This window comes from Branchiostoma belcheri, unplaced genomic scaffold, assembly GCF_001625305.1.
Source record: "Branchiostoma belcheri isolate BF01 breed outbred unplaced genomic scaffold, Haploidv18h27 scaffold119, whole genome shotgun sequence".
Classification (NCBI taxonomy): Eukaryota; Metazoa; Chordata; class Leptocardii; order Amphioxiformes; family Branchiostomatidae; genus Branchiostoma; species Branchiostoma belcheri.
This window is the reverse complement of record NW_017802591.1, coordinates 423968-451555: the sequence shown is the minus strand read 5'-3', so window position 1 is coordinate 451555 and position 27588 is coordinate 423968. Positions and strand designations below refer to the sequence as shown.

The 27588-nt window shown below is 40.2% G+C and overlaps 1 protein-coding gene across 1 annotated transcript; it reads right to left on the bottom strand.

Annotated features, from left to right (window-relative positions):
* On the bottom strand, window positions 1-27464 carry LOC109462578 (protein zer-1 homolog). Its single transcript, XM_019759135.1, has 18 exons — window positions 27211-27464; window positions 24218-24379; window positions 20769-21284; window positions 19921-20091; window positions 18060-18198; window positions 16600-16743; window positions 15502-15623; window positions 13995-14049; window positions 12980-13033; window positions 12135-12296; window positions 11548-11589; window positions 9410-9458; window positions 8172-8242; window positions 7570-7617; window positions 6610-6677; window positions 5217-5405; window positions 4239-4336; window positions 1-305 (listed from the first exon to the last, which is right to left on the bottom strand). The coding sequence occupies exons 2-18, from the start codon at window positions 24376-24378 to the stop codon at window positions 139-141; spliced, it is 2256 nt and encodes a 751-aa protein (XP_019614694.1). The 5' UTR covers window position 24379; window positions 27211-27464; the 3' UTR covers window positions 1-138.
* Window positions 27465-27588: the final 124 nt, after the last annotated feature.

Here is a 27588-nt window from a genome sequence, read left to right as displayed (position 1 = left end):
CATGGTTGGGGGAGTTAAGCAGGCCATATTTGGCTATGTGTGACAGGGCTTCTAACCAGTCCTAGTTCCCTTCAGCTTGCTACATGATCTACATGTACACGTATAGCGTTATAAAAGACTTGACCTGTCAGGTACTGGTTAGTCGTTGTTGTTATTTTCTACTTCTTGTTGTCTGTAGTCCCGGCATGTTGCTAGGACCATGGTGACCAGCTCTTTGACCCAAGGGTAGGGCTGGGGACTGGTCAGTATTGTCTCCAGCAGGGGCAGGCCTCCTTCATCCCGCAGCAGCTGGACATACCTCTCAGCTAGAAGGACACAGAGGACTTGACAGTGTGTTGTTGCATGATTAATGTACATGTGAGAAAGGGGAGTGTCGGTTGGTGGATTTGCTGCATTAGCTGCACAACAACCCTGCTTTAGCTGCACTACACCCCTGCTTTAGCTGCACTACACAGCTGCATTTGCTGCACTACACTGCTGCATTTGTTGCACAACACCCCTGCTTTAGCTGCACTACACTGCTGCGTTAGCTGCACTACACTGCTGCGTTAGCTGCATTACACTGCTGCGTTAGCTGCACTACACTGCTGCATTTGTTGCACAACACCCCTGCTTTAGCTGCACTACACTGCTGCGTTAGCTGCACTACACTGCTGCATTAGCTGTACAGCCATGTAGTAAGCAATCCATTAAGTTAAGTTACAAAATGATATAAGACATTATATTAGACACTTATTGAACTGAAAGGACCACTACTTGGGTGGGGAAATGGATACAGACTGGCCAATTTGATACTGTCTTACCCCCACCAAAAGATCTGCTTGGAGATTACAAGATACACATCTTTACTGTATGAACAACAAACTGTCAGTTGACAAGACTCCCATCCAACTGGTTTCACTTTTATTCATCTTTCAAAGTTCCAAAGAGTGGTTTAAATCAGGGTGCTCTGTTCAGATCCCATTGTTTTCTTAGTTCAGGGCACACAGCTTACCACTGGGCTCACTGGGCATTCTATTGTGTCTGGCTGATATGGAAGTTATTTAGAGCTTGAAATTTACAATATCCTAAATATATGCTTTAGACAAATTTCCAGGAATGTGAAAAAGTTATTAGCAAAAGAATTAACTACTTTTACAGATATTTTATTTCTTTTTTTATCTTTCCCCAATTCCCAAATACTACCGGTAGTATACATTCTATATTTCCCATTATACACTTTAGGTATGCTACAGCTACATTATACATAGCCAGCATTCAAACAAATAGCCACATTGACACACTCTTCAAGTTGCCACAAATTCAATGGTCTAGGGTTTCACTATAAAGTCTTTGATGTATGGGGATTTTTATTTGTAGGGGGAACCATTTTATTAAAAAATTTAGATGTAATAATTGATTCATTATTTGCAATTGTACTCCTGTTTATAGGTATCTAAATAAGATGTAACTTTGTTAGAATGCCACATGCACATGTAGTGTTTTTCACAGAGTAATTTCTATAATTAAAAGAACCTGTTTCCCCCTACTCGAAGTGGACTCTTCAGACCGTGAGAAAGTTGCTTTAGTGAATGGACTTACGTGCACGAGGACTTTTTACTTTGCCAAATTCCCATGTTTGTGGTAGGATTTTATACTTTTTGAGAGTAATACAGTTTGTGATGCCAGAATACATTGTTATGTCGTGTTATTTTTACATATTCCCTGGAAAAAAGATCGTTTTGAAGGTGTGTGTGCATGTGCCGCCCAGGCCGAGTTTATACGTTCGGCCGATTACTTTTAACGCCCGTTACTAGCACATGTTTCCGACACAATACGTGTTTCTAAATGAAATGTAATATATATCTAAAAGAAAGATGATATGTTGTTACAAGCACGATGACTTAGTAAATCTGCCGTACGTTTGACTGTCGTCAGTGAAGTTTTGTCCCATGAATGGTGACATGTGCAAAGGGGGTGGGGGGCGAGTTCTATATCAAAAGAATTTTTTTGACGAACTTTTGAAGAGGCAACCTAGCTTTCCGTACAAATTGCCCTCAGAAAAATGTTTCTGCCTTGAAGCAATGTATTTTAAACGCTGATAACTGTGGACAAATTTTGAAAAATTACAACGTATGGGGTGGATTTTGGGGCCCCAATTCGGGACCCGAGAGTATGGATTTTTGTTCTGTTTTTATTTTTATTTCATTTTGGCAAAAAAACGAAGCGGCGAATCCGTTAACCAAGAAAATAAATTGGTGTGGCCTTAGCTGCACAACACCCCTGCTTTAGCTGCACAACACCCCTCCTTTAGCTGCACTACACTGCTGCATTAGCTGCACAACACCCCAGCTTTAGCTGCACAACACCCCAGCTTTAGCTGCACTACACCACTGAACTAGCTGCACAACGCCCACTTGTACTGCACAACACCCATGCTTTAGCTGCACTACACCAATGCATTAGCTGCACAACACCCATGCTTTAGCTGCACAACACCCCTGCTTTAGCTCAGGGTTGGACAAGTCCTATTGCCCACTTGCCCAGGGCAAGTAAAAGTACTGTTCGGGCAAGTGAATATCCCCCTGTACTTGCCCGATTGGGAAAGTAAATTTTTGGGATGCAAAGTATACCCGCTATGGTGTTTGGAGCAAAATTACTCATGATTTGGCCATAATGATATTATATTAAGTCTCAAACCACCTTATTTTGATAACTCTAAAATGAAAATAGTTTTCTTGCTGGTAGTGAAAATGCATATAAAAATGTCGTTTATTTTGGGCAAGTGAAAAGTTGGTTCGGACAAGTGGAGATGTCCATGTACTTGCCCAAGAGGGCAAGTGGATTTTTGAAAACTTGTCCAACCCTGTAGCTGCACAACACCCATGCTTTAGCTGCACAACACCCCTGCTTTAGCTGCACAACACCCCTGTTTTAGCTGCACAACACCCGTTTTAGCTGCACTACACTGCTGCATTAGCTGCACTTCACCCATGCTTTAGCTGTACTACACCCCTGCTTTAGCTGCACTACACTGCTGAACTAGCTGCACAACACCCCTGCTTTAGCTGCACTACACTGCTGCATTACATGCAGCTGCACAACACCCCTGCTTTAGCTGCACTACACTGCTGCATTACATGTAGCTGCACAACGCCCCTGCTGCACTACACCACTGCAACAGCTGCACAACACCCCTGCTTTACCTCCACTACACTGCTGCATTACATGTAGCTGCACAACACCCCTGCCTGCTTTAGCTGCACTACACTGCTGCATAGCTGCACAACACCACTGCTGCATTACACTGCTGCAGCAGCTGCACAACACCCTTGCTTTAAACAGAAGAGTGATACACCCCTGCTTTGGAGGTGCAGAAGGCAAAAAGGAAAGGAAAGCAAAAGGGAACAAACAAAAGCCTAAACAGATTAAAGTATGCCAAATATACCCCAAAGTCAAGTTCTCAACCATATTACACCAGTTTATCACACCAATAGTTTATGACTCTCAAGCCAGTTGATACTTGGGATTGGACTGATATAGATAATTATGTATTATGTAACACAGGTGAGAATGTGAGAATTTTGGAATATTCCATAACGATTGTTTCTCTACAAAAGACTAGTTTCCGACTGAGCACAATAAACTGCTCATGTCTTACACTAGCAAATTACGAAAAAAAGTAATAATATAATGTTTGAGTTGGGTATAATCTGTAAAAAAACTGAAAACAAAAAAAAAGTTGCTTTTCTTAAATGTGTGAAGCCCTCTTTTATATAGCAACATTTGGAGGTAAACTGAACTGCAGTCGGCTCACCCTGGCAGACTGTTGTGAAATGCCACACACTTATACACAAACACGATTTCTAAACCCAACAGCAAAGTTAACTCCTGGCTACCTCTCACATTAAATGTTCTAGCCAGGGTTCAAGAATTTTGTTTGTACCACTTTGAAAATGCGTGTCATAGACCCTTGGGGTTATTCATTTATACTGTGTTTATTTGCGGCCGTATAGTATGCTGTATGGTACAGAAAGGTAGGCTTAAATAGCTGGAGTGAGCCCCAGTCAGATGTGAGATGTACATAGCTGGAGGTTTAGAGTGCACATACAGTGTATGTACATACAGAAACAACACAAATCTTACAATACTATACCATTAGGCTCACCCCAGAGGAGTTGCCAAAAACAGAATACTTTTACACTATAGTCTGTTGCCATTTCAGGTTGCTCCCTGTACCTAACAGTGACATTACTTACGGTAGACTTTGGTGAGGTTGGTGAGTGCCCAGACTGCCCAGTGCTGGACTTGTGGTGTGTCATAGTGGTACAGCAGCTTCAGGATGGGCTCAAATGACCTGGTGGCAAATGGACCAGTTAAAATTCTATAAATGAATGAATGAATAACGTTATTGTGTATTATACATGTACCTACCAAAGCACTTGAATGCAGTTCATACCGTCAATACGGAATGGCTTTGTACAGGGGTTAATTGACTTAACCTAATCAAATCCCAACAGCCAACCGGCAAGAAGAATAGAGAAAAGCTGGGTGCCTGTTGGTTGCTTGCGCTGCATGCCATTCTGATGAGTCATGCCCAAATATGGTCCTTGGCTTGGTATAGTACATTTATATATATATAGTACATTTTCTATAACACAGCCAAAAAGCTTAAAAAATATAAATAAAACCTGTCCTTGATACTGACTATGTTTCCCTGTCACTGGTACTGACTGTGTTTCGCTGTCCCTGGTGCTGACTGTGTTTCCCTGTCCCTGGTGCTGACTGTGTTTCCCTGTCCCTGGTACTGTGTTTCCCTGTCCCTGGTACTGACTGTGTTTCCTGTCCCTGGTACTGACTGTGTTTCCCTGTCCTTGGTACTGACTGTGTTTCCCTGTCATTGGTACTGACTGTGTTTCACTGTCCCTGGTACTGACTGTGTTTCCCTGTCCCTGGTGCTGACTGTGTTTTCCTGTCCCTGGTGCTGACTGTGTTTCCTGTCCCTGGTACTGACTGTGTTTCCCTGTCCTTGGTACTGACTGTGTTTCCTGTCCCTGGTACTGACTGTGTTTCCCTGTCCTTGGTACTGACTGTGTTTCCCTGTCCCTGGTACTGACTGTGTTTCCCTGTCCCTGGTACTGACTGTGTTACCTGACCTGTCCTTGGTCAGGAAACTGGAAACATGAAAATTTTCTAGGCCTTATTTATTACTACCAACACAGATGAACTTCACAAACCTGTAGTTGATATTTCTTTTGGTTGCAACGTCCCATCTCTGGATAGCCTGCACCATCCTGTCCAGCACCAGCTGACGGCACGGCTGGGACACTGTCCACCTGTCCACCCCGTCTGACATCATGTGGGACAGCACACCACACGAGTTGTATGACACCTCTATACCATCACTCTCACTTTCCAGCAGAGTACTGTGGCAAACACACACACAAGTCGGTGAAGGTTAGACATCCAGGTAATAGATATGCCAAAAACAACAGGTGCTATTTGACTAATCTGCATCATCCTTCACTTGTCTAACTTTTGTTTGCTTTGGGCTTCACTAAATAATTGTATCTTCACTTATTTGCATATCAATCAATAGTTCTTGCATTATTAACCTGCATTTCTCCTGCAGTCTCTTTGTGTCAAAGACAAAAGGTAGTGGATGCTACCTGAATTGTCTGACCGTTTCCAAAATCATATCCAGTTGCTTGAGTAACTTTTTATTGGTATACACACGAGTCATATTGCTTGCTACACTGTTGGACAATCCTCAATATCAACAACAAATTTATACTTACCAAATCTTGTTGGGAGTGACCTGTTTGGCACCTTACAACCCCTCTCACAAGGGTGTACATGAATCTAGTTAATCTACAATCTAGACGTTACTCTATCACTATTTCCATGACAAATGCTTTGTGGAATTTCACTCCCTTGTGCCCCCACTTACAACTTTCTCAGCAAGGACACATTTTGCCACTGAGGAAGCAAGTCTTTCTTCCTCCTTACTCCATCTCTTAGGAGAAAGACCCTGAAAGCTTCTTTCCTAGAACTACATCACTATGGAACATGTTTCCTTGTGAATGCTTCCCTAATGGGTACAACCTTAAACTTTTTATTAGTCCATGACTCACTATCAAACAAGAATGTGTGGTAGTGACCTACAACAATGCCTGTCCGGTAACCTCATTTACCCTCAATAAATGCAAGCTGACTACTTCTTTAATTAATTTTGTTTATTTTGTTTGTTTTGCAAAACCGGTAAACCGCCTTTAGGCGTAATACACCAGTTTTGTATATGTACGCACATGTACAAGCTCCGTATGACCGAACTGTCAGATTTGAACCACTCACACCGGGAAGATCCCCTACTCTTTTTGATAAGTGCGGTGGGTTCTTTAATGTGCGTGGGGTGTGGCTCTCCCAAACACGGGACCTCCATTTAACGTCCTATCCGAGGGACATCCCTAACCGAAGTTATGTACTCATTTCCACCAGAGTGAAGTGAGGAAAGTCATGTAAAGAGCACAAGATCGGTGACATGGGCAGGATTCGAACCCACATGACAACCTCTTGGGTGTGAGCTGAATGTGCTACCGACTGTGCCACACACTAGGTCCATATACTTACTTGAAGACTGTGACATATCTTTCCTGCATCAAACGAGGCCTAAGAAACTTGACTTCAGCAACATTTCCCTGAAACATCAAAGGGACATTTATTTTTTTCTAAATGTATGTAACAAATTTGCACTTAAAATTGAAATATTTAGTTGTTGTGATTGTCATTATCTTCCACTTTTCCACATATTTGTACATAAGGCCACACCAATTTAATTTCTTGGTTAACGGATTTTTCTAGAAAAATAATGGAGCGGGCGGGCGAAAAAAAAATTAAAATAAAAACAGGCCTAGGCATCGTATTATGGCCCAACATAGTACAATAGGAGCCATGAAGTCAACACACCAGGCTGGTTCAAAATTTAAACAATGAATTTTGACCTTTTTATGATACCATTGCATTGAAAGATGGAATAACTAACAACTAGGATGAAAAGGACTGTTTTCAACTGTTCAGGGCAAAATATGAGCATTTTGCAGTTGATTCTGAATTTTTATTTTTATTTACAAATCAGAAAAAAATGAAGCGGCGAATCCGTTAACCAAGAAATTAAATTGGTGTGGCCTTATCTCACATTTCTGACATTCATGGTTGGTGATAAACAGTGCACTCAGTTTGTGGCACTACTTACAAAATACCAAAACATGTATAACTAAGAACACAAGACTGCAACTACGTACATACTAGACTAACTAAATAACTTGAAAATTGACTTTTTGTATTGTCCTGATGTTACTTAATGCAGCTTTAAAAATCGATCACATTCTCAGTTATGCAATAAACTTGACAGTTTCACAATGATTTCTTGTCAGGTATTCACAAAAAATTTTCATGAAGTAAAATGTCCAATGGCAGGTAGATCAAACTACATAGTATTACTATGTATGTATTTATGTACATATGTATGTATGTATGTATGTATGTATGTATGTATGTATATAAAGAGATGATGTAAAACCAAATACAAACCATGAGTCCCAGCATATTTCTATGCAGTTCCTGCTTGTCTGGGAAAGTCTGAAAATAAGGCACAACATTGTGTAAAGATATCAAAATTATTTTGCTACAAAGTAACTATAAGCACTCAATTAAAGAGTTTGGCTAAAGTCACTAAAATTTTGACATACAACTTTAAAATGTACATGACGTACATGACTGGAAAAATGTGCATTAAGTTTGTAAAGGGGAATCAACTTCATCATTGTACAATGCCATGTACATGTACCTGTGTATATGTACCTGAGAGAGACTTGTACTGAATGACTGCCCATGTACGTGTATGGGTCAGTCTTTCGAGAGTTGCAGTGTAGAGTGTACAAATGTACATTGTATATCAAAATTATCAACTTGAAGACAAATAATATAATAATAATAATAAAAAAAATTGTTACTGTACCAGGAAAAACTGCAACTATTATTTTATACATTTTCAGAAATTGTTTGAATGAATCATTGTACCTTGCTGTTTCAATAAGACTTATTGTATTTTAGTCCCTCTGCTTTAAGTGAGGTAAGAACAAAATAAGTGAAAATTAAAATGATATATAATTGATCACTGTACGAGCACTGACCTCCAAGCAGCTCAAGAACAGCTCCATGCCTGAACCATCCATGAACATTTCACAGTTCTGGGGAGTCTCGTCTGTAAAAAGATGTTACAAGTACAATGTAGCTATGAGCAAATTCTCAATCCAAGGCTCCAGCAGATACAAGACACGCAAAGGAAGACACTGTCAGTGTCAATCTGCTCAGTATGCTGAAGGGAGGCATGAAGTGCAAAAGGCTAGGCAATCCTACAACAGAAAAGAGACTCTAAGAACTATAAGGGAGGTGCGAGAGAGATGGCATGGTGGAAGAAAATGAAGAAAGACTGAGTGCAGCTGCAGGACTTTTTTTCAACTACAGAATGATGCAGAATACAGTGGATGATGATGATGAGCAAATTTACAACCCTATCCTAAAAGAAAAAAGCGGGCCTTTGTGATAAATATAGAACAGGTCTTCGGCCATCAGGCGATCCGATCTGCGGGAGGGCTGTGACCGAGGGCGATGTGGAATACACCGTATTGTATTTTATTTATGTCATACCCACCCAAGAAAACATGCCTTTCAATGCAAAATGAGCTCAAATTTGGTGTCCCTAAACTCAAAAATGCAACAACATCAATTCCAACTTTCGAATTCTGTATTTGAATTTTTGAAAGCTGTGCAGTGGTTAGGGCAAAACGCATTCAAATCGTTCTATGGAAGCCATGGAAGCCCGGGCCGTACCGTAAAGTATGGCCCGGTCCGGAACCCATTATCGAACGTTATTGCGGCCCGTGTATGATAGAAACTCTCACTGGTACGTTTGACCCCAACCTGCCATTAAGAGATGTACAACATTCCTGATGTCCAATAGGCCTAAGAGGAGCTACTCCATTTCCCTAATTACCTTCGTTAAGAAGGTTATGTTTTCAGTAGTGTGTGTGTGTGTGTGTGTGTTTGTGTGTGTGTCAACACAATGACTTCAGAAGACTTGGATGGATTGTCTTTGCATATGACTGTACAAAGACATGCATTTGAAATGTGTGATTAGATTTTGCTCCCCCTGTTGACTTGTCATGGCACTGCAGTGGAACTTCCGGTTTCCATGTACATGCCTCATGACATACAAAATGTTTATAGACTAAGTACAAAATGTAGTTGTAATGTGTGTTACATACATGTATGTCATACCTGGGCTGCAATTATAACGTTTGAATGTTTGATACAGAATACACCCTACTGTATTCTACATGTACATGTATGTGTACAGTACTGCACCTACCAGTGATATTCCACAGGGTACTCCAGGCTATCTCCATCACTTCATTACACTGAAACACAGAAATAACAACTCATTCATTTTTGGTGTTTTATTATTAGGGTGGGCCGTTTACAAGTACAGTGTACTCACGGTGGTCAATTCGTAGGGTAAAAGTTCCAATTCTACGGAGGGGTATCAGGTTACCGGGGTTCTACGCGCGGCTTTCGTGGAGCCAGCCTCAACGGTAAACCGTTTCTTAAACAATAATAAACAGTTTCACGGGGTCTCTCTTGTCCAAATGTGATAAAATCAGCACCGCATATACCTCAAATATTGTTGTTTTCATTACAATGCTTAAATGTGTGTGAAGTCACTCTCAATGCGTTGAATGCTTATTCTAGAACAATCGACGTCAATAGCCAAACTACTGATTTAAACCAACCCAAAATCTCCTAGAAAATCCCAAATTTTTGTATTTTAGAGAACAGTATAACAAAATCAAGATTTGAGTCGGACACTTTTCTTTATTTCAAAGTTTAAGTGTTGCTAAGGTCGAAAAATTCGCAAAAAAATGCGTTTTTTCAACTTCCAAGACGAATAATTCCAGAATGCCGCCATCTTTAAAAAATCCGTCCGACACAGATCTTGATTTTTGTCTTGCCTACAATTTAAAACCTTTTTGGGGTAAATTGAATTTGTTTTATTTGCGGTTGAAATACCATGTTTGCACGCATGTCAGGCCGTGTGAGTTAGTGCAGGGGGTAACTTATATCTCCGTAAACAACAAATACGATCTTCAATGTCACACACGATAACGGCAGTAACTTCGTTACATGTTACATATCGACTATAAAACAGGGCATAGATGTACTGTTCCAAAATCGGTTTATATTCGTGAAAAGGTGGAATTTTTACTGTAAGGCGGTACCCGTGTAAAAACGGTCTTAAAGCCGCGGGTTTACTGTGCATGACCGCGGGTGACCCCGGATCGAACGAACGTTCGGTTCGATTGACGTCATATCGAACATGATTCGATTCGAATGACGTCATATCGAACATGATTCGGCTCGAAAAAAGGTTGGACTATTTGGGCCAAAATTTGACCATCGTGACTTCTTTCATGATCACAAACAGGTGCTGTTTTGCAGACTTTCAGTGCTTTCAGATGACCTAAACACAACACAGTTAAATAATGACCCTGGGGCTGGTATAGGACAGTAAGGCTTTGAACTATATGTCATGTATTCACATTGGAAACTAGTGCTGTGCACCTAAACTCATGTTAAGGTTCGTCGGTGAAGGTTAGACATCCAGGTACATGTAATACGGTACGCCATCAAGCAGTTACTGAAGCAACTGGATATGATTTTGGAAACGGTCAGACGTTTCAGCTAGTATCCACTAGCTTTCCTCAGTGACTGAGAGACCAGAGGAGAAATGCAGGTACGCAAACTACATGTAGTTTGTGCTTATAAACCTGCATTTCTCCTCTGGTCAGTGGATACTAGCTGAAACGTCTGACCGTTTCCAAAATGATATCCAGTTGCTTCAGTAACTCCTTTTTGGCATCATGTAGGTTCAGATCTAGACTTACATTCATTCATTCATTCATTCATTCATTCATACAAGTCTGGACCTAAACCCATGACGTATACAAAATTGCATGTTGGCAAACATTCTGTAGTGCGCACTGCACTACCAGGTTTTAAAAGCAACATATCAAGATGTACTGTTTGCACAATATGTCTGGGTGAATTTGCCTACCTGCTTACCTGCTACGTGGTCAGGCCAGGGTCTGGCCCCTTGCTCCATCATGACTCCCAGGGTGAAACTATGGCGCATAATTACAGAGGCTAAACACATGACAATGCCCAACGTTCAGGTATTTTTGACTTGAACCTAAACATTTTTACGGAACCGGTCCAGTGAATCGGTACACAGCATTACTGGGAACAGCACCTACACTTATTGATAAGTGTGGTGGGTTCTTTTATATGCACATACTTGAGCTAGGTATGGCCCTCCTGTTGAACTTCTGGCAAAGTCTCACATTCACCCATTTCTTATCAGACTAGTAATGTTTGACCAGTCGACTACCTGACAAATTCTACACATTTGTCAAGTCATATATTACACAACATTATGGAAATAATACTCACCGTCTTGGAGTTGAGTCTTTCATGGATCAATTTCAGCATGGTCTATGGAAAACAAATAAAAACACAGTTACTGTAACTATATACAATATGTATTTGTCAGAGAGAGATTCTGATCGTAACAGAGACTCTGACCAGAGTTCCTGCCGTAGAGATCTTGATTGGAGTCTGTAAATGTTAAGATATTGATTTCGAAGACAGTCCAGGGTCCGAAATACTTTTTCCTGCATACCTGCACTGGTGCAGGTACACGTAACATTGAAAATTACCTGCACAGACAGCATTCTGGCTTCTGTTCCAGAATTCTGGCTTCAGTTCCAGAATTCTGGCTTCAGTCCCAGAATTCTGCAGAATTCTGGCTTCAGTTCCAGAATTCTGTAGTATTCTACAGAATTGGGTTAACCCCTAAGGAGTCCTTGATGGCTGCTACATGTATTTCTTGTATCATTTTTACCTGTAGCCCATCTACATGTAGATGTAAGGTTGCTGAGATATGGGAAGTAGTCCGAAATTAAACTGGACTGTCCAAATTTAATCCAGACGCTGTTTATTATAATTACATGTAAAACAAGAGTGCAAACTGTGCTGACCTCCACCACACCGATCCTTCCCACCAGTTCCTTCTGCTCCCCGTTCAGCTGACACACGATGATGTTACACAGGTACACCGCGATGCGCTGGATAAACTCTTCATTCCGGAAGTTGGTGAAGATTCTCAGCAACACTTCCGCTACTCTCTGGTACTCAAACTCCTACAACAGGCGAAACATCATGTCAGTCAAGCCTCGGTCACAACCCGATGTACGTGCTTTTTGTCTGTACGTTTTATTGGAAGGCCATGTCTGCTACGTTTTTCTGAAAACATGGGGAAGGAGTGGCGTCTACGCACATCACTCGCACGGTTGCGCAAGGTGCAAAAGTGAGGTCTGCACGCCACGTCTGGCTGTGAGCGGTTGCATGCATTGTTGCAAAAGTGGTAAGTGAGTTGTACATGGCTTACAATGTACAATCTCTGTGTGATTGCCACTTTACCGTAAGGAGGCCGTACTCACACGTGCTGCTTACGTACAGTACATGTATGTGCAGTACCTACAGTTTCCCATTTATTAATGCAGTGGTTTGATTAAAAGTTCAAAATTCATTGTTTAAATATTAACCCAGCCTTTTGTGTTGACTTCCTGGCTCCTATCGAAGCATTTGGGTCCTATATATAATAGGATGCCTAGACCTGTTTTTATTTGTATTTTTTTTCACCCTGTTGCTTCATATTTTTTCTGAAAAAATCTGAGAACCAACAATTAAATTGGTGTGGCCTTACTTAAATCTGAAAGTAACAGAGGTTACAGAACTCTCCAAACCCACAGCTAGAACCAGCCTTTGTTGTTTTTTATATTTCACAGTGACTCCAATTTATTTTAAGTTTAAATTAACTTACCAGATCCTGAGGAATCCTGAAGTTACAAAGTGTGAGACAGCCGTTACGCTGCATCTGGAAATAACAAACAAATGACATTCAAAATTAGATCACAGCATCAACTTGCACCCAAGTCAGCACAAGGGGGCCATTTCCCAATAGATAACTTATCAAGGAATACATATCACTAGCCAACTCTTTGCAGAAGTCCCTTGAATGTTTTTTCGTAAAACAATGTCAGTATCAGTGTCTATCACTAACCCCATGCAGACCCTACGCATGCATTCCCAATATTTCTCTTCACTTCAGCATGTATATTTTCAGTCTGAATAATTAATGGGGAGTCCTTCCATTTGCTGTCACATACAAACACATCAGCACACCCAAAACAATACTTCTGTTACATGAAGATAATAAGTAGACATTTGAGTGAAACAGGACAAAAGGAACAGAAAAATAATTTTTGTTTGTTGGACGACTACCTGTTACATACACAATACATGTACATGTGTATTGCAAAGGCATTACATTGTACATATGACTCAGTTGTGGGTCAGTAATCTTGAAGACAACTATTATAATAGAGACTGAGTGTCAGCATTTTGTATTTTTTGTTGAAAACACTTCAGAATCTATAAGTCTACATTGTGCATGCTACAGCTGCACCAATTCAATCAATAATTGGTTCTCCCTTTGCCCTGACTTAATTTCTTCATGATTGGCAAAAAAAAATATTTAGGTAATGAAACTACTCCAAAATGCTCATATGTTAGCCCTAACATTTGAAGAAAGTCTTTGTCTTCCTAGTTGTTACAGTTTTTTCATGTATACAATACAGTGGTTGAATTCATTGTTTGAATCATAACCCGGCCTGGCATGTTGACTTTTTGGGGCTATCATGGGATGCCTACAGTTAGGCCTCATTTTTTCCCTGACGTGTGTGTCACTTATTTTTTTTTTCTGAAAAATCAGAGAACCAACAAATCAAGTTGATGTGGCCTAAATACAGATCAACAATTTAAGTAAGTGAACTGACTGTTAATTCTGTAGGATGGTGTTCCATTCCTGATGTCAGTGCCTGGATAGTTGCCCTGCAACATAGATAAGGGTTATATTAGTACATCGCTCCTTCTACAAAAAGTACCTGATATATTAACTATAATGTTCTGCCAATGTTCCAGTCATCTCAATTTAGTTTGACATAACATAATGTGGCAGAGGAAAATCATGGAGGAAAATCGTGTGGCACACTGAAAGTCCTAGGGGGTCTGGGAGAAATTTTAAAATCTTGACCCTTTGAAATGTTACATGTATATCCTACGTTTTGAGGGGCAAGTTATGCAGGTAGACTAAGCTTAATTTAATGACATCTCTTTCCATAATCTTAACACACCAATTTTGTCAGGCACACATGATGAATTGGTCAAAATTTTTGCCATTTTAGCAAATTCAGTCTTTTGGCTAGAACACAGGTTTCATTCCAACTGTAGCAAAGGTGAAACACACATGTATTTTATGTGACATCTGATAATATCTGAATTTCAAATGAATTTGCGTATTCACTACTAAGGATATGACATCATATAATTCAACTTTATATGACATCATATAATTCAACAATATATATATATTATTAATTCAACTTTGCTTAGTGCTAATAATAAACACTTAAAAGCAGATAAATCCAGACAGACACAGTAAAGTCTGTTCAGAAATCTTCTGGAATGTCAGTTCAGCACCCAGGACAACACCTGGATATTTGAACTACAGTCAAACTTGCCCAAACAACCACCTCCATGAGTTGGTCATCTGGCCATAATGACCGCTTTTTTTGTAAAATGGTGACTGGAAATTTTGCTGCAGTTTTCTTGTTCTCTGTCCTATCTTGTTGCCATGCTTTTTGCCTAAGAAGACCACTTTTCCTCGGTCCCCTGCATGAGTGGTCAGAGACATGTTTGACTGACGGTGTGTATTGACACTCATTTCCCAACTTCAGAGCTCCTTTAAAGACCATATGACACTAAAGAAAGTCTGCAAAACATATATATCGAAAGTATACATACAAATAGTCTCTTGAAGTTGGTTTCAATCATGATGACTGAGAAATTGAGTTTGTACGGCCTTTCAAAAGTGCATTTTTGGAGACGTCCCAATCTCCCACCTCAGGCATCTCTTTTTGCATCTCCATGTTTTACATTTAATTTAAAGTTTACACTTCTGTGCTTTTTCTGGAGCTGATAGAAAAAAATACAGAAATGCAAAAATAAAACATGGAGAAGCAAAAAATGTGGAGGGATTGGCCTGTGCTGACTTTTCCAAGGCGGTGCCTTGAAATTTTGAATGTAACAGAAGAACCATGCATATTTATTTATTATACAGTAACATGTCTGTTAGCCAGGTAATACTAGTTACGTCAACTACTGTACAATCAGGTATGGTCATCCTTTGGTGTCATGAGCACTTTAAGTTGAGAAAAGTGGAGTGGACCTAAGGAAAGAAGGTTTCTTCTCTTCCTAGACTAGAGGGACCAGCGTTAGACTGACCTGCGTAACTTGATGTGATCACAGCTGTTTCTCCAGCCTTTAGTCAGGTGATACAGTGCTGCACTGCCTGCCACCTGGATGTTTGGGTCTTTGGGATGCCTCTTCATAACCGTGCCAACATGCTGGACAAAGGCAAAAGCAGAATCCATGATTATTCAAATGGATGAAAATTTTTCTTGTTCCTGACAAAGACCTGACATAATTATATATGTAAGATACATGTACAGTTGCTGTAAAATGGTTGTGTACCTAATCGTAACATTTAGGTACATTGTACAGAGGTTTAGGTACGGGTCTGGACCTGAATAATTTGACAAATTAACATCATGACATTCTGAACTTCTTCAATAACGATGTGTCATATTAGTAACTGGTGTACTTAGTGATTGTACATTAGACCAGTCCTGTATCCAATCAATTTTCATGGTACCATACCGGTACACAAGACCAGTATGCAACCCTAGAACGTACTGTGCCTGTGCAAAAGCTTTTGGGCAAAAGCTGTAATGTATATTGTGCATACCCCCAGTAGGTCGTTAAAGGTCATATTATACATCATGTATTTAAGGATAGTTTTCAAATGTTGTGTCGGAAAAGATATATTGTGCAACAGGCAAAATTCTGATGCAACATTGGCCAAACATCCAACGAAAAATCCAGGTTTCGTACAGGTGCAGTACATTCTGCCGACATGCTGCCCAAACTACATCAGGGCTCGAAATTCATTTTTGGTAATAGGTACCCTGGTATACCCAACCTAAAAAAATTAGGTGCACAAAAAATTTTTGGGGTGCACCATATAAAACAAAACCTAATTATCGATCTTACTGCTTCTCTTCTAAGCTTGAATCTAAAATCTTACACAAGTACTACAACTTTTTTATTATTTTTCTGATACTTAGATGCCTAGAATATCCTGTATACTATCATACATTTAATATGTACAAAAATACCTACAAAAATATTTGGGTGCACTGGTGCACCCACAAAAAAAAAAAATACGTGCACAGCCCCAATTTTGGGTGCACTATAAAGTGCACATGCATCACGCACCCAGTATTTTGAAGACCTGCATATGTACAACTACCCAGTACTTACATGGACAAACTGCAGTGGCTCCTGTAAGTCTACAGCCTGCAGGAGCTCAAACAGTGCTGTTAGACACTTGGCCAGCATCTGACTGCGGTCCACATACACCTGCACAGCTGTCAGCACCTGCTGCTCAGTCATGTGACCTGCCACCTGTCACAACAAATCTCAATCCTTAAATTAAAGTCAAACTACGTTATACCTGAAGTCGTAATCTAAATTTTCACCCCCTTGAAGGAATGGACTTTTCCAATGGCACTACCAATTTAAAATGGACTATTCAAAAGGTTATTTCTGCCCATGAGACCACACCAATTTAATTTCTTGGTTAACGGATTCGCCCCCTTCATTTTTTTCTCATTTGCAAAAAAAAAAAAATTCAGAATCAACTGCAAAATGCTCAATATTTTGTCCTGAACAGTTGAAAACAGTCCTTTTCTTCCTTATAGTTGTTACAGTTATTCCATCTTTCGATGCAGTGGTATCATTAGAAGTTCAAAATTCATTGTTTTAATTTTGAACCAGCCTGGTGTGTTGACTTCATGGCTGTTATCGCACCATTTTGGACCATAATAGGATGCCTAGGCCTGTTTTTATTTTTTTATTTTTTTTGCCCGCCCGCTCCATTATTTTTCTAGAAAAAAACGTTAACCAAGAAATTAAATTGGTGTGGTCTAAATGGACTGTTCCAAAAATGACTTTTCCAAAGAATACCCCTCCCCCATTCAAGAGTGGATTTTTCCAAAATATTATGAAACACAAAGTCTCCTTGCTCCTGTTTCCTGCTACCAGCTCACCAGCCCAGCGCTGTAACCACTAGGCCAAAAGGTCTGGACCAGGTTAGACAGGTCAGTTAGTAGCACAGTTACAACTTTATATGATATACACTTAAACTTCTGGGATGTAATGTATTCCATATTTTTGTTACCTCTGAACTAAACTATTATTATAATGAACAAAGCAATCCAAAATCATTATGATACTTCTGAACGCAGACTAAAGTAAATGTCATGTACAATGACTAGTATATAAAGTTGATTTGATTACATGGATGACATTCGAGCGCGCATGAATTTTTGTTTGTTTCCAAAAAAAAAGGTTTCGACCATACTCTAAATCACACAAGGCACCTTCAAAATGAGCAAAATATATGCCATAAATTGCAAAAAAATAATTGAAAAACGATGCTAATGTCACAAAATGACATCGATTCCAGAGGAAAAAAAAAATGTGAAGAAATAAAAACAAAGAGCCCATAATTTGCCATACCATACCCTGTGTGTTTAGTCCTTTGTTCAACCTTCATGACCACATAGATTTCATAATGAAGGCAACTTTTTTTTGCCTTAACTTTTTTTTCCTTGCACGCTCGCATAACTTTTGGGGTTCCCAGAGGATGTCATCCATATAATCAAATCAACATGGCCTAAACCATAAATTCACAAATGAAGGGCTGGTACATTACTGACCCTGTGTGCAGGTATGTGCTCAGCCCCGGCCGCTCCTGTCTGAACCAGCCCCAGGAAGTCCAGCTTCTGTCTCAGACCCTGCAGGCCAGGAATGGTAGTACGAACCACTCCGCCATCCTGTCGCTGGGACTCTTCATCGCTAGGAAGAAAGCAAATAATTAGAGAAGGGCTTGAAATTCACTTTTGGGAATAGGTGCACTGGTGCACCCAACCTAAACAAATTAGGTGCACAGAAAATGTTTTGGGTGCACCATATAAAACAAAACCTAAGGCTACACCAATTTAATTTGTTGGTTCTCGGATTTTTTCAGAAAAAATATGAAGCGACAGGGCGAAAAAAATAAAAAATAAAAACAGGTCTAGGCATCCTATTATGGCCCCAAATGCTACAATATGAGCCATGAAGTCAATAAAAAAGGCTGGGTTAAAATTTAAAGTATAAATTTTGATCTTTTAATCAAACTACTACATTGATAGATGGAAAAACTGTAACAACTAGGAAGAAAAGGAATTTCCTTAACTGCTGGGGGCTTGATTCAGAACCAGAACCAGAATCTTTTTTTTTTTTTTGCAAATCAGAAAAAAATGAAGAGGCGAATCCGAGAACCAACAAATTAAATTGGTGTGGCCTAATTACAGATCTTACTGCTCCTCATATGAGCTTGGGAGCTAACTTTCAAAACGTACAACAACATATATTTTATTATTTTTCTGACACTTAGATGTCAATAATATCCTGCAAACTATTATACATTTGATATGTACAAAAATACCTACAGAAATATTTGGGTGCACCAGTGCACCCACAGAAAAATATAGGGTGCACAGCTCCAGTTTTGGGTGCACTAAGGTGCACATGCACCCATTATATCGAGCCCTGTAGAGAGTGGCTTGATTGAGAACACTACTTGTTTTGTTTGCAAAACAAATGCTTCATGTATTTTGTAAGACACCTCAAAAGTAATACCAGTAAGCCAAATTTTAAGGGTGCAAAATGCAAAAAACATTACAAGATCATGAGTACGTTTGTTCAATGTTTTGATAATACCCTGGTGACCTCTAAAAACACTAAATGGTATCAAACAGCATAATTATAATTATGATAGCCATGTACATTGTAGCTATAGATGCATGTGTCCCACAATTAAACATTATATTATACTCAGCTAACTTGGCAACTCTGGGCAAAACTGTGGCCACATAATTTATGCAGGCCAACACTTGACGATGCCCAATGGCAATGTTTTCATCATTTTGGACAGCAAAATTTTGATCTAAAAGGGGAATGTGACATGATTTTTTTGTAACCTCAGAACTGGCTCCCAACGTTCGTTTCTTTTTGGACTTGAACATTACATGTATGTAACCCAACACCACGCAGTCACCATGGTGACAGATGTCAACAAATCATGTCATTGGTCAGGTCATCTAGATCACTGTTTGGAGAAGAAGAGGAGGAAGAAACTGAGCAAAAACAATATGTTTTCCTTCGGTAAACATAACAATACCAACCAACTTATTTATTTCACTTGACACTGTAAGGATTTTAGACACTGAACAAGATTATTTCTTGAGAGCGGTGAAGGAAGCCATATACATCAGGGCCCATCACCCTACATTGAACCGCAACGGGGGCCGACATCGTCTACCAGATACCTTAAACCCAGTGTTGACGTCACACTTCAAAGAAGCCACGTGACAAGCCTCACTGGGTCAGTATACTGAGGAAGACCAGAGTGACTGGTCGAAAGCACTAGGTGAGAGAATTTTTTGTGTTGGACCAAAAGTTTTAACTTTAAACAAAAAGTCATGTAACTACCAAGTGAACACAGATTGACTTTCATGATACCAACCAACTTACCCTGCCTCTGTGTCAGACATGTCGTCTGACCCACTGTCACTGTCCATGTCGCCCAGACTGGTGCCTGAGATGTCCAGAGAAGTCAGGGCTGGCAGACTCTGGACTAACTTAGACAGCAGGGGACTCTTTCCCGGGGTCTTCCTGTCAGGAGGGACAGACACATCCAGGTGTCTGCTCAAAAACACAACAGACCATTAGCCTGACTACAAGACAGATGTCAACATTGTGTTACAAACAGTAAAAAGAAAAGTGATCTTGATACAGTTTTAGCTCACTGAAGAGCTAATCTCCAACTGGTAGTGACATACACTTCTTGTAATAATTACAAATTATACGGTATTTACAATTACAGGTTCATAGTACTGTACTGGGCAAATTCTGCTATTGTAGCTCTTTTCGACAAGCACATTGAACAATGGACGACAGCTTAATGCCCCGTCCTATTATAACGGCTAAGGACTGCAACTTAATGCCCTTTCCAGTGGCGTGCATGTCGGGTGAGCGACAACAGCTAAGAACTCCCAATCACTCTTGAAGCAGGGTCACACTGGACTATGCACACTAAAGTAAAGGTCCCAAATTGGCAACACAATTCCAGCCCCTAGTTAATAGTAATAAATACCTTTTTTTCTCGAATATTTTGGTACAGTTTGGATCCTTTTTGGCTAGGGGCCCGGGGCTTTGCTTGGGAGTCAAAATTAACTCAAATTTAACACAAATTTAACTCAAATCTAATTTGGTTTGTATTAAAAGAGGGGTAGCCTAAATCCGGTTAGCCTGCTCCCGAATTTTGACCAAGCTTGGTTGGTTGGTGTTTTGGGAAGGTTCTGAATGTGTGACAGACTTACCTCAGTGCCTTCATGCTCATGATCGTCTGGTAAGCCTGGTCCTTCAGACTGCAGTTATACAGGACCAGTGACGAGAGTTTGTCCTTCAGAGGTGTCAGGAAGGACAGGTCATCCACGTTTAACCCTGACACATCCAGGGACGTCAGGTTAGACAGACTCATGGCCAGGGTCTCCAGGCTGCTGAGTCTGAGTCCGTGGAGGTTAGCGATGTTTAACACGCGCAGCCGAGGCATGTCCAGTCGGATGTCCTGATTGGGCCATGGGAAGGACATGTTGCCACTGATATTGAGAGCCAACAGCGTGTACTTAGACTGGTACAGATGCTGCAGACAGTCTGCGTTAATGTTGGGACAGCAGGACAGGTCCAGCTCCACTAGCTGGTGGTTACAGAGAGCAGACAGGGCCTGGTTGCTGATTTTCTCGTTGCCGTGCAGGTTGACGTGCCTCAGTCTGGTCTGCTGGGGGTCTGAGAAGACTCGGAGGAACGGTCCATCCACACGACCTTTCTCATTGGACCTGTGAGGACGGAAGTACATTTGAACTGTTATGGGCTAAACAAATGGTTCTGCTAAAACTAGTAAAAGTAAAAGATAAGGTAGTCTCTCTAAGTTAGCTTTTTTTGAGGCCTTATGGACAGTGGGTTGTTTTCCACTGTGTTTAGGGCTGTTGTTGTTGTTGTTCGTCCGTCGTAGTCGACGATGACCAATGAACATCACATCACATCAGGTGTTTAGGGCACTGAGGTATTGAAAGGCTCCAAAAGTGCATTTTTGCAGATGCTCCAGCAAGCTTCCTAATTGCCTGCCTCGGGCATCCTTTTTGCATTTCTATGTTTTAATATTATATACATGTATCATGGGTGACGTCAGGTCAGGAAAAAATACAGTAATGCAGAAATAAATCGCTGATATACAAACAGTCTTCCGGGAATGCCTTCTGGTTTTCTGAGGCAGGGCATTGAAATTTTGAATGTAACAGGAGAACCGTGTATACAATGTCATGTACTTGTAAACATGCCTGTTAGCCAGGTAATACTAGTCATGTCAACTACAAATAGTACAATCAGATCTAGATAAGCATGACAGTTCATCTGTGTTGGTAAAAATCATTATGAAATAAAGACTGAGTTTTAACTTCCAACACTACACAGAATTGGGACTTACCCCAAATTTTCGGTTGACTCCATCAACCTTGTTCACGGAATGGACCCGTCTACTCTTGGAACATGACGTCAGAGACACGTGACCGTAGTAGCAGGTCATACGTGCCAGAAAACTTGTGTACGTATGACCCGCTACTACGGTCACGTGTCTCTGACGTCACGTTCCAAGAGTAGACGGGTCCATTCCGTTGGAAGTTAAAGCTCAGTGTTTATTTCATAAAGATCTAGATAAGGTTGTATTTTGGCATCACCTTTGTCATCACAGTGGTCGAAATACTCTTTTTTCAGTGTTCTGCAATATTGTACAATGTCAACATTTATTTTTGTTTTGCAGTTTAGAAATACTTTCTGCAAATACACATTTAAAAGTCTGGATCATATACAAAATAGCATTTCAGTAAACATTTTACATGCAATTTGAAAAATACATCCAAAATTACTCAATGGTCGAAATACTTTTTTTCAGTACTCTGCAATATTGCAGAAGAGTCAAAATTTTGTTCTGCAATTTGGAAATACTTTCTGCAAATACACAAGCCTCCATACTACAACCATACTACACATGTACATCATACATGTATATAGCTTTGTAAATCTGTAGCATTACTGGAATTCTTTTAAGTTTAATCTATCACTCTTTTTAATTTCAGACTTTATAGATCCTTCTCCACAGAAAATTTATCATTTACTGGTATCTTCACCGGTCTTGCACCGCTGTCTCCCACTACAAGCTACTACTAAAATCATACCTTACCTGTAAATGTCATCACACCCACATATCATCCTTCCACACAACATAAAAGACACACCAAAAAAAACAGTACTAAGCAACTCGATATGATTTTGGTGCTACCTAAAACGGTCAGACTACTACCTTTCGTCAGTGACACTAAGAGAATTGCAGGTTTATAAGCACGAACTATTGATTCATATGCAAATTAGTGAAGACAAATTTTTGGAAGTCCAAAGGGAAACAAAAGATAGACAAGTCAAGACAAGGATGATGCAAATTAGTGAAGAAGCTCCTGTTGCTTCAAAACAGGAGCTTATTTCAGTGTTGTCTGTCCTTGGGGCCAGAGAGTTCTAGTTTGCTAAATTGAAAACTATTGAATCTGGAGCCCATTTTTCCTTCTGCAAAATTGCAGATTGTATAAATTTTTCTTCTGCAATCTTGAAAATCTATCTGCAGATTGCAGACTGCAGACAGGTATTTCGAACACTGTTACTTGTATATTAGTCAGTAGTAAACAGAACAGCTCTTACCAGTAAACATCATTGAAACCATAGCCTGATTTTTTCAGTCTGCAAAATTGCAGGTTGTTTACTTTATTATTCTCCTGCCATATTGAAAATGTCTCTGAAAAATGCAGACTGCAGATGGGTATTTTTAACCAAGGCTCAAAATACTGGGTGCATGATTGTGCACCTTTTTAGTGCACCCAAATTTGGAGCTGTGCACCCAATTTTTTTTCTATGGGTGCACCAGTGCACCCAAAATGTTTGTAAGTTTATGTATGTCAAGATGTATAGTTGTATACATGCAGCATACTTTTAACATCTAAGTGTTAGGAAATGATAAAATCATTCATGATTCTTGTAATACTTTTCTTTAGAAATGAAACATAATTAGTTCTTAGTCGACATAATACTTATTTTTTGACATGGAGCACCCAGAATTTTTTTTTGCACCCAATTTTTTAGGTTGGGTACACCAGTGCACCTATTCCCAAAAATGAATTTCCAGCCCGTAACCTGCCAGCTGTACACAAAAGCGAATTCTTTAATCCGAACTTTTGGCAACTGCTCCGCTGAGGTTAAGCGTATCTTTGTAGCGCATTGTTCCCCCATGTACTGTGTACAACTATGGAACAATCATAGCGCAGGTGTGTTGCAGAGGCTGCGAGTTGCTTACCATGATGCTTTCAAAATCATCATGTCTCAGCCTCGCTCCACTAGTAACAGCCTGTTCTTTGCCCAGTTGGGTGTCGACACCTTCGATGCCAGGAGGCTGACGCTCTCTTTTGCGGCTCGCCTCCTGGCGTCGGGTAACGACATCAGTCTGCTTTTATGCTCTGATGCCTTCCCCAGAAGTCAGTTCTGGTGTCGATACTGCCAGTTGGCAAGCAGACCTTAAATAGGCCTTCACTCAGTTTCTTTTATCCTAGACATTGTATTTTTAGATCTATGTATTTTGTGTTGTCTATGTTGTCTATGGGCTCTGCCTGAATCAAACAATAAATAAACAAAATAAAGTAAACTGTATCAGGTCATAAAATGAGCTGCTCACCAGTTGAGTAACTTGTCACTATACTGACTGGGTATACAGATGTCAGGTTTGATGCCGCGTGGTGTCCCTGTGTCGTCCAGCACACAGAAGGTGCTGATGTTAGCCAGGCAGTACTGCACACAGAGGTCTCCCAGGGACTCCGGGTCTTCTGTGGGTCTCATGCTACAGAAAGGCAATTAAGACAATTAGGCATAAGTAGTGCTGCATACCTAAACCCAATTTTAGGTTCAGGTCCGGATTCAAGTCCAGGGGTTTAGGTTCATTTCCGGACTTGTAAGTCCGGACCGAAACCCATGGCATATACAAAATTGCATGTTGGCAACCTTGCAATGACTCAACGGTTGTCTGGGTGAAACTGTGGCCACATATACTAGTACTAGTAACATGGAGCGCGGTACTTGACGATGCCCGATGGCAATGTTTTCTTCATTTTGCAGCAAAGATTTTGCAATCTATGGAAGGTTTTAGGTGGTTTGGAAAGAAAAGGGGTATGTGAAATGATCTTTTATGGTAATAAGTCCGGACTTGGTTCTTGACTTTACTAGTAAGGTTTTTTTGGACTTGAACCTAAACATTCTTACAAGTCCGGATCCAAGTCCAGTGAACCGGTATGCATCAGTAGGCATAAGGCCACACCAATTTAATTTCTTGGTTAACGGATTCGCCCCCTTCATTTTTTTTCTCATTTGCAAAAAAAAAATTGTCCTGAACAGTTGAAAACAGTCCTTTTCTTCCTATAGCTAGTTGTTACAGTTTAGTTATTCCAACTTTCAATGCAGTCATACCAGATATCATTAAAGTTCAAAATTCATTGTTTAAATTTTGAACCAGCCTGGTGTGTTGACTTCATGGCTCCTACATCGTACCATTTTGGGCCATAATAGGATGCGTAGGTCTGTTTTTATTTTTATTTTTTTTGCCTGCCCGCTCCGTTATTTTTCTACAAAAATCCGTTAACCAAGAAATTAAATTGCTGTGGCCTGAGGGTATAATAATTACATGTACAGTCAAACCTGCCAAGGAGACCACCTCTTCAAGCTGACCACCTGTCCGTGGTGACTGCTTTTTCTCGGTCCCAAAAATTTTCCCCATTGACGCAAGAATTAAGCAACCTGTCCAAGGTGACCACCTGGCCAACGTGACAGCCCTGAGTTGGGTCCGCTCAAGGCCTGATACCTAGCTAAAAGCTGCCCATGGTAACCAATTCGTCTTCAATCATGATGATTATTGATGATAACTAATGAGAAATCATGGAGAAACCAGACAGTTTGCCTCAACTACTGGACAATGTTTTGTTAGACGTAAATTGTTCCATGTGCCACCCTCCCCACAGGCATTCACCACAGAACTGAAGATGCTTACGATATTTGACATTTAAACATCTCGACTTGGATTACCATTTACTAGTATGTCCCAGTCATGCAATGTAAGGAAACCCTCTTCAAGCAGACCACCTGTCCAAGGTGACCTCTTTGGTCCCCTGGGTGGCCGGCTTGGACAGGTTTGTATGTTTACATTCGCAGAAGGTCAATGACCTAAGCCAGATTTTGTATGTTGAACATATACATGTTGCTGTCACAGCACAGCTAACATCCGTGTGCATAATATCACCAGGGTCCATAATATCGCCACCTTGAGAAAAAGTGTGCTTAAAGATATTTTTACTGCAACATACCCTAGGTATGTACATTTGATGTGTGCAGGAGTGCAATGCATACCATGTTGCAGTAAAAATATCTTAAAGCACACTATTTCTCAAGGCCAAGGTGGCGATATTATGGACCCTGGTGATATTATGGACACGGATGTTATACTCGTTTTAAAATGTTGAGAGTTTATTTCCTGGATGGTTTTTTTTTCCTCTGATCTCATGTCATCAAAATTTGTCTTGTTTGCAGGCACACACCTCATTCCAGGTACTGCCACTACTACATGTATGTTAAAATTTCCCTCTATCATAAAAACATGGTGTTATTATTAGCGATACTATAATTGTATACCCAGAGAAGACTGATGGCTGAATAAACAATTCTACATGTTGTTTTTTAACTTGTATGTAAATTTTCTGCCAACATGCAATTTTGCATGTAATAGAAAAAGGTATTTAGAAAAAAAAGGATTTAGAGCAACCAAGCCACACACCCCCCCTCCAGCCACTCTACTGCTCTCGTTGAGGCATAATGACATTATGATGAAATACAAAGGTCAGATGGTATTTCTAAAATGATAATAATAATTTTTCAAACAATGTCGGACTTTGAACCCCCGTCTACAAATTTAACACCTAGTACGGATTGAAAAGATAATGACCTCTTTAAGTCGACTTAAGTTAAAAAATATTCAGAATAAAAACTGTCACAGCTTCTCAGAGTCCCTTAAACATGCTTATCATCAACAAACTAGTAAATTATGTAACATCAATTGACTATGTTGATGAAGTTTAACTAATAATTAGACATCCAGGTAAAACAATATTCAAAGATAATTCAAACTTGTAAAAATTACTGGATAAATTAAAAGGTACAGCAACAGTCCCTATGCCAGCCTTATGATATTGTCTTTTTGACTTAACATAGGAACTGAACTATCCTAACCTTATTTGCGTGACAATGACATTTACAATGTCATGTTCAACCGGTTTTTCCAGATCATTTACATGTGATATTGATACTAAAGAAGAGAGACAGATATCACTCAAATTCAAAACGTCCGGAAATAATCTCCATAATTTATCCAGGAGTGGAGTTTGAATTGTCTTTGAATGTCATTAATGGCTGTTATTCCGGAATTCCTTAGCGGGACCCTAGAGCTGTCACTGCTCCTGTTATTCCTTAGCGGGACCCTAGACTGTCACCGCTCCTGTTATTCCTTAGCGGGACCCTAGACTGTCACCGCTCCTGTTATTCCTTAGCGGGACCCTCTGTCACCGCTCCTGACAGTATACAGATACAGATACAGAATGGCTGGAAAGAGTTTACCGGTCAGGTACATACATGTTTGTTGTCAGATGTTGTTGTTGTTGTTGATGATCTTGAAGTTGAAGCTTCTCGGTGCAATTTAGGTTCCTTCTCCACTGTTGCTGGTAGTCGGCAGTCAGACCCAATGATTTAGGACAAAACGGATGCTAAACAACATTTCCAGCTACCATCTACGCTACTGGAACGTTCGACTGTACCTGAACTATAGATACATCGTCAGATATCGACACGAAAACACGTCTGCACTTGGACAAGTATTTTTATGCAAATGTAGCACCCTGGAGTCAGGGTATCACATTCCACAAAAGGGGGAATATGAAATCAGTTTTCTTAACATATATAGTGATTATAAAGTTACTGATACTTAATACAACGGTCCACATTTACTGTTGA

What these genes read in the sequence shown, in the direction of transcription:
- LOC109462578 (XM_019759135.1), bottom strand. Translation starts at nt 24,378, where the DNA reads ATGAGACCCACAGAAGACCCGGAGTCCCTGGGAGACCTCTGTGTGCAG. An exon ending in ATGTCTGACACAGAGGCAGG is followed by an intron (nt 18,199 to 19,920) that starts GTAAGTTGGTTG and finishes CTTTCTTCCTAG; the next exon opens with CGATGAAGAGTCCCAGCGAC. An exon ending in GAAGGATCGGTGTGGTGGAG is followed by an intron (nt 11,590 to 12,134) that starts GTCAGCACAGTT and finishes TGTTTTCCATAG; the next exon opens with ACCATGCTGAAATTGATCCA.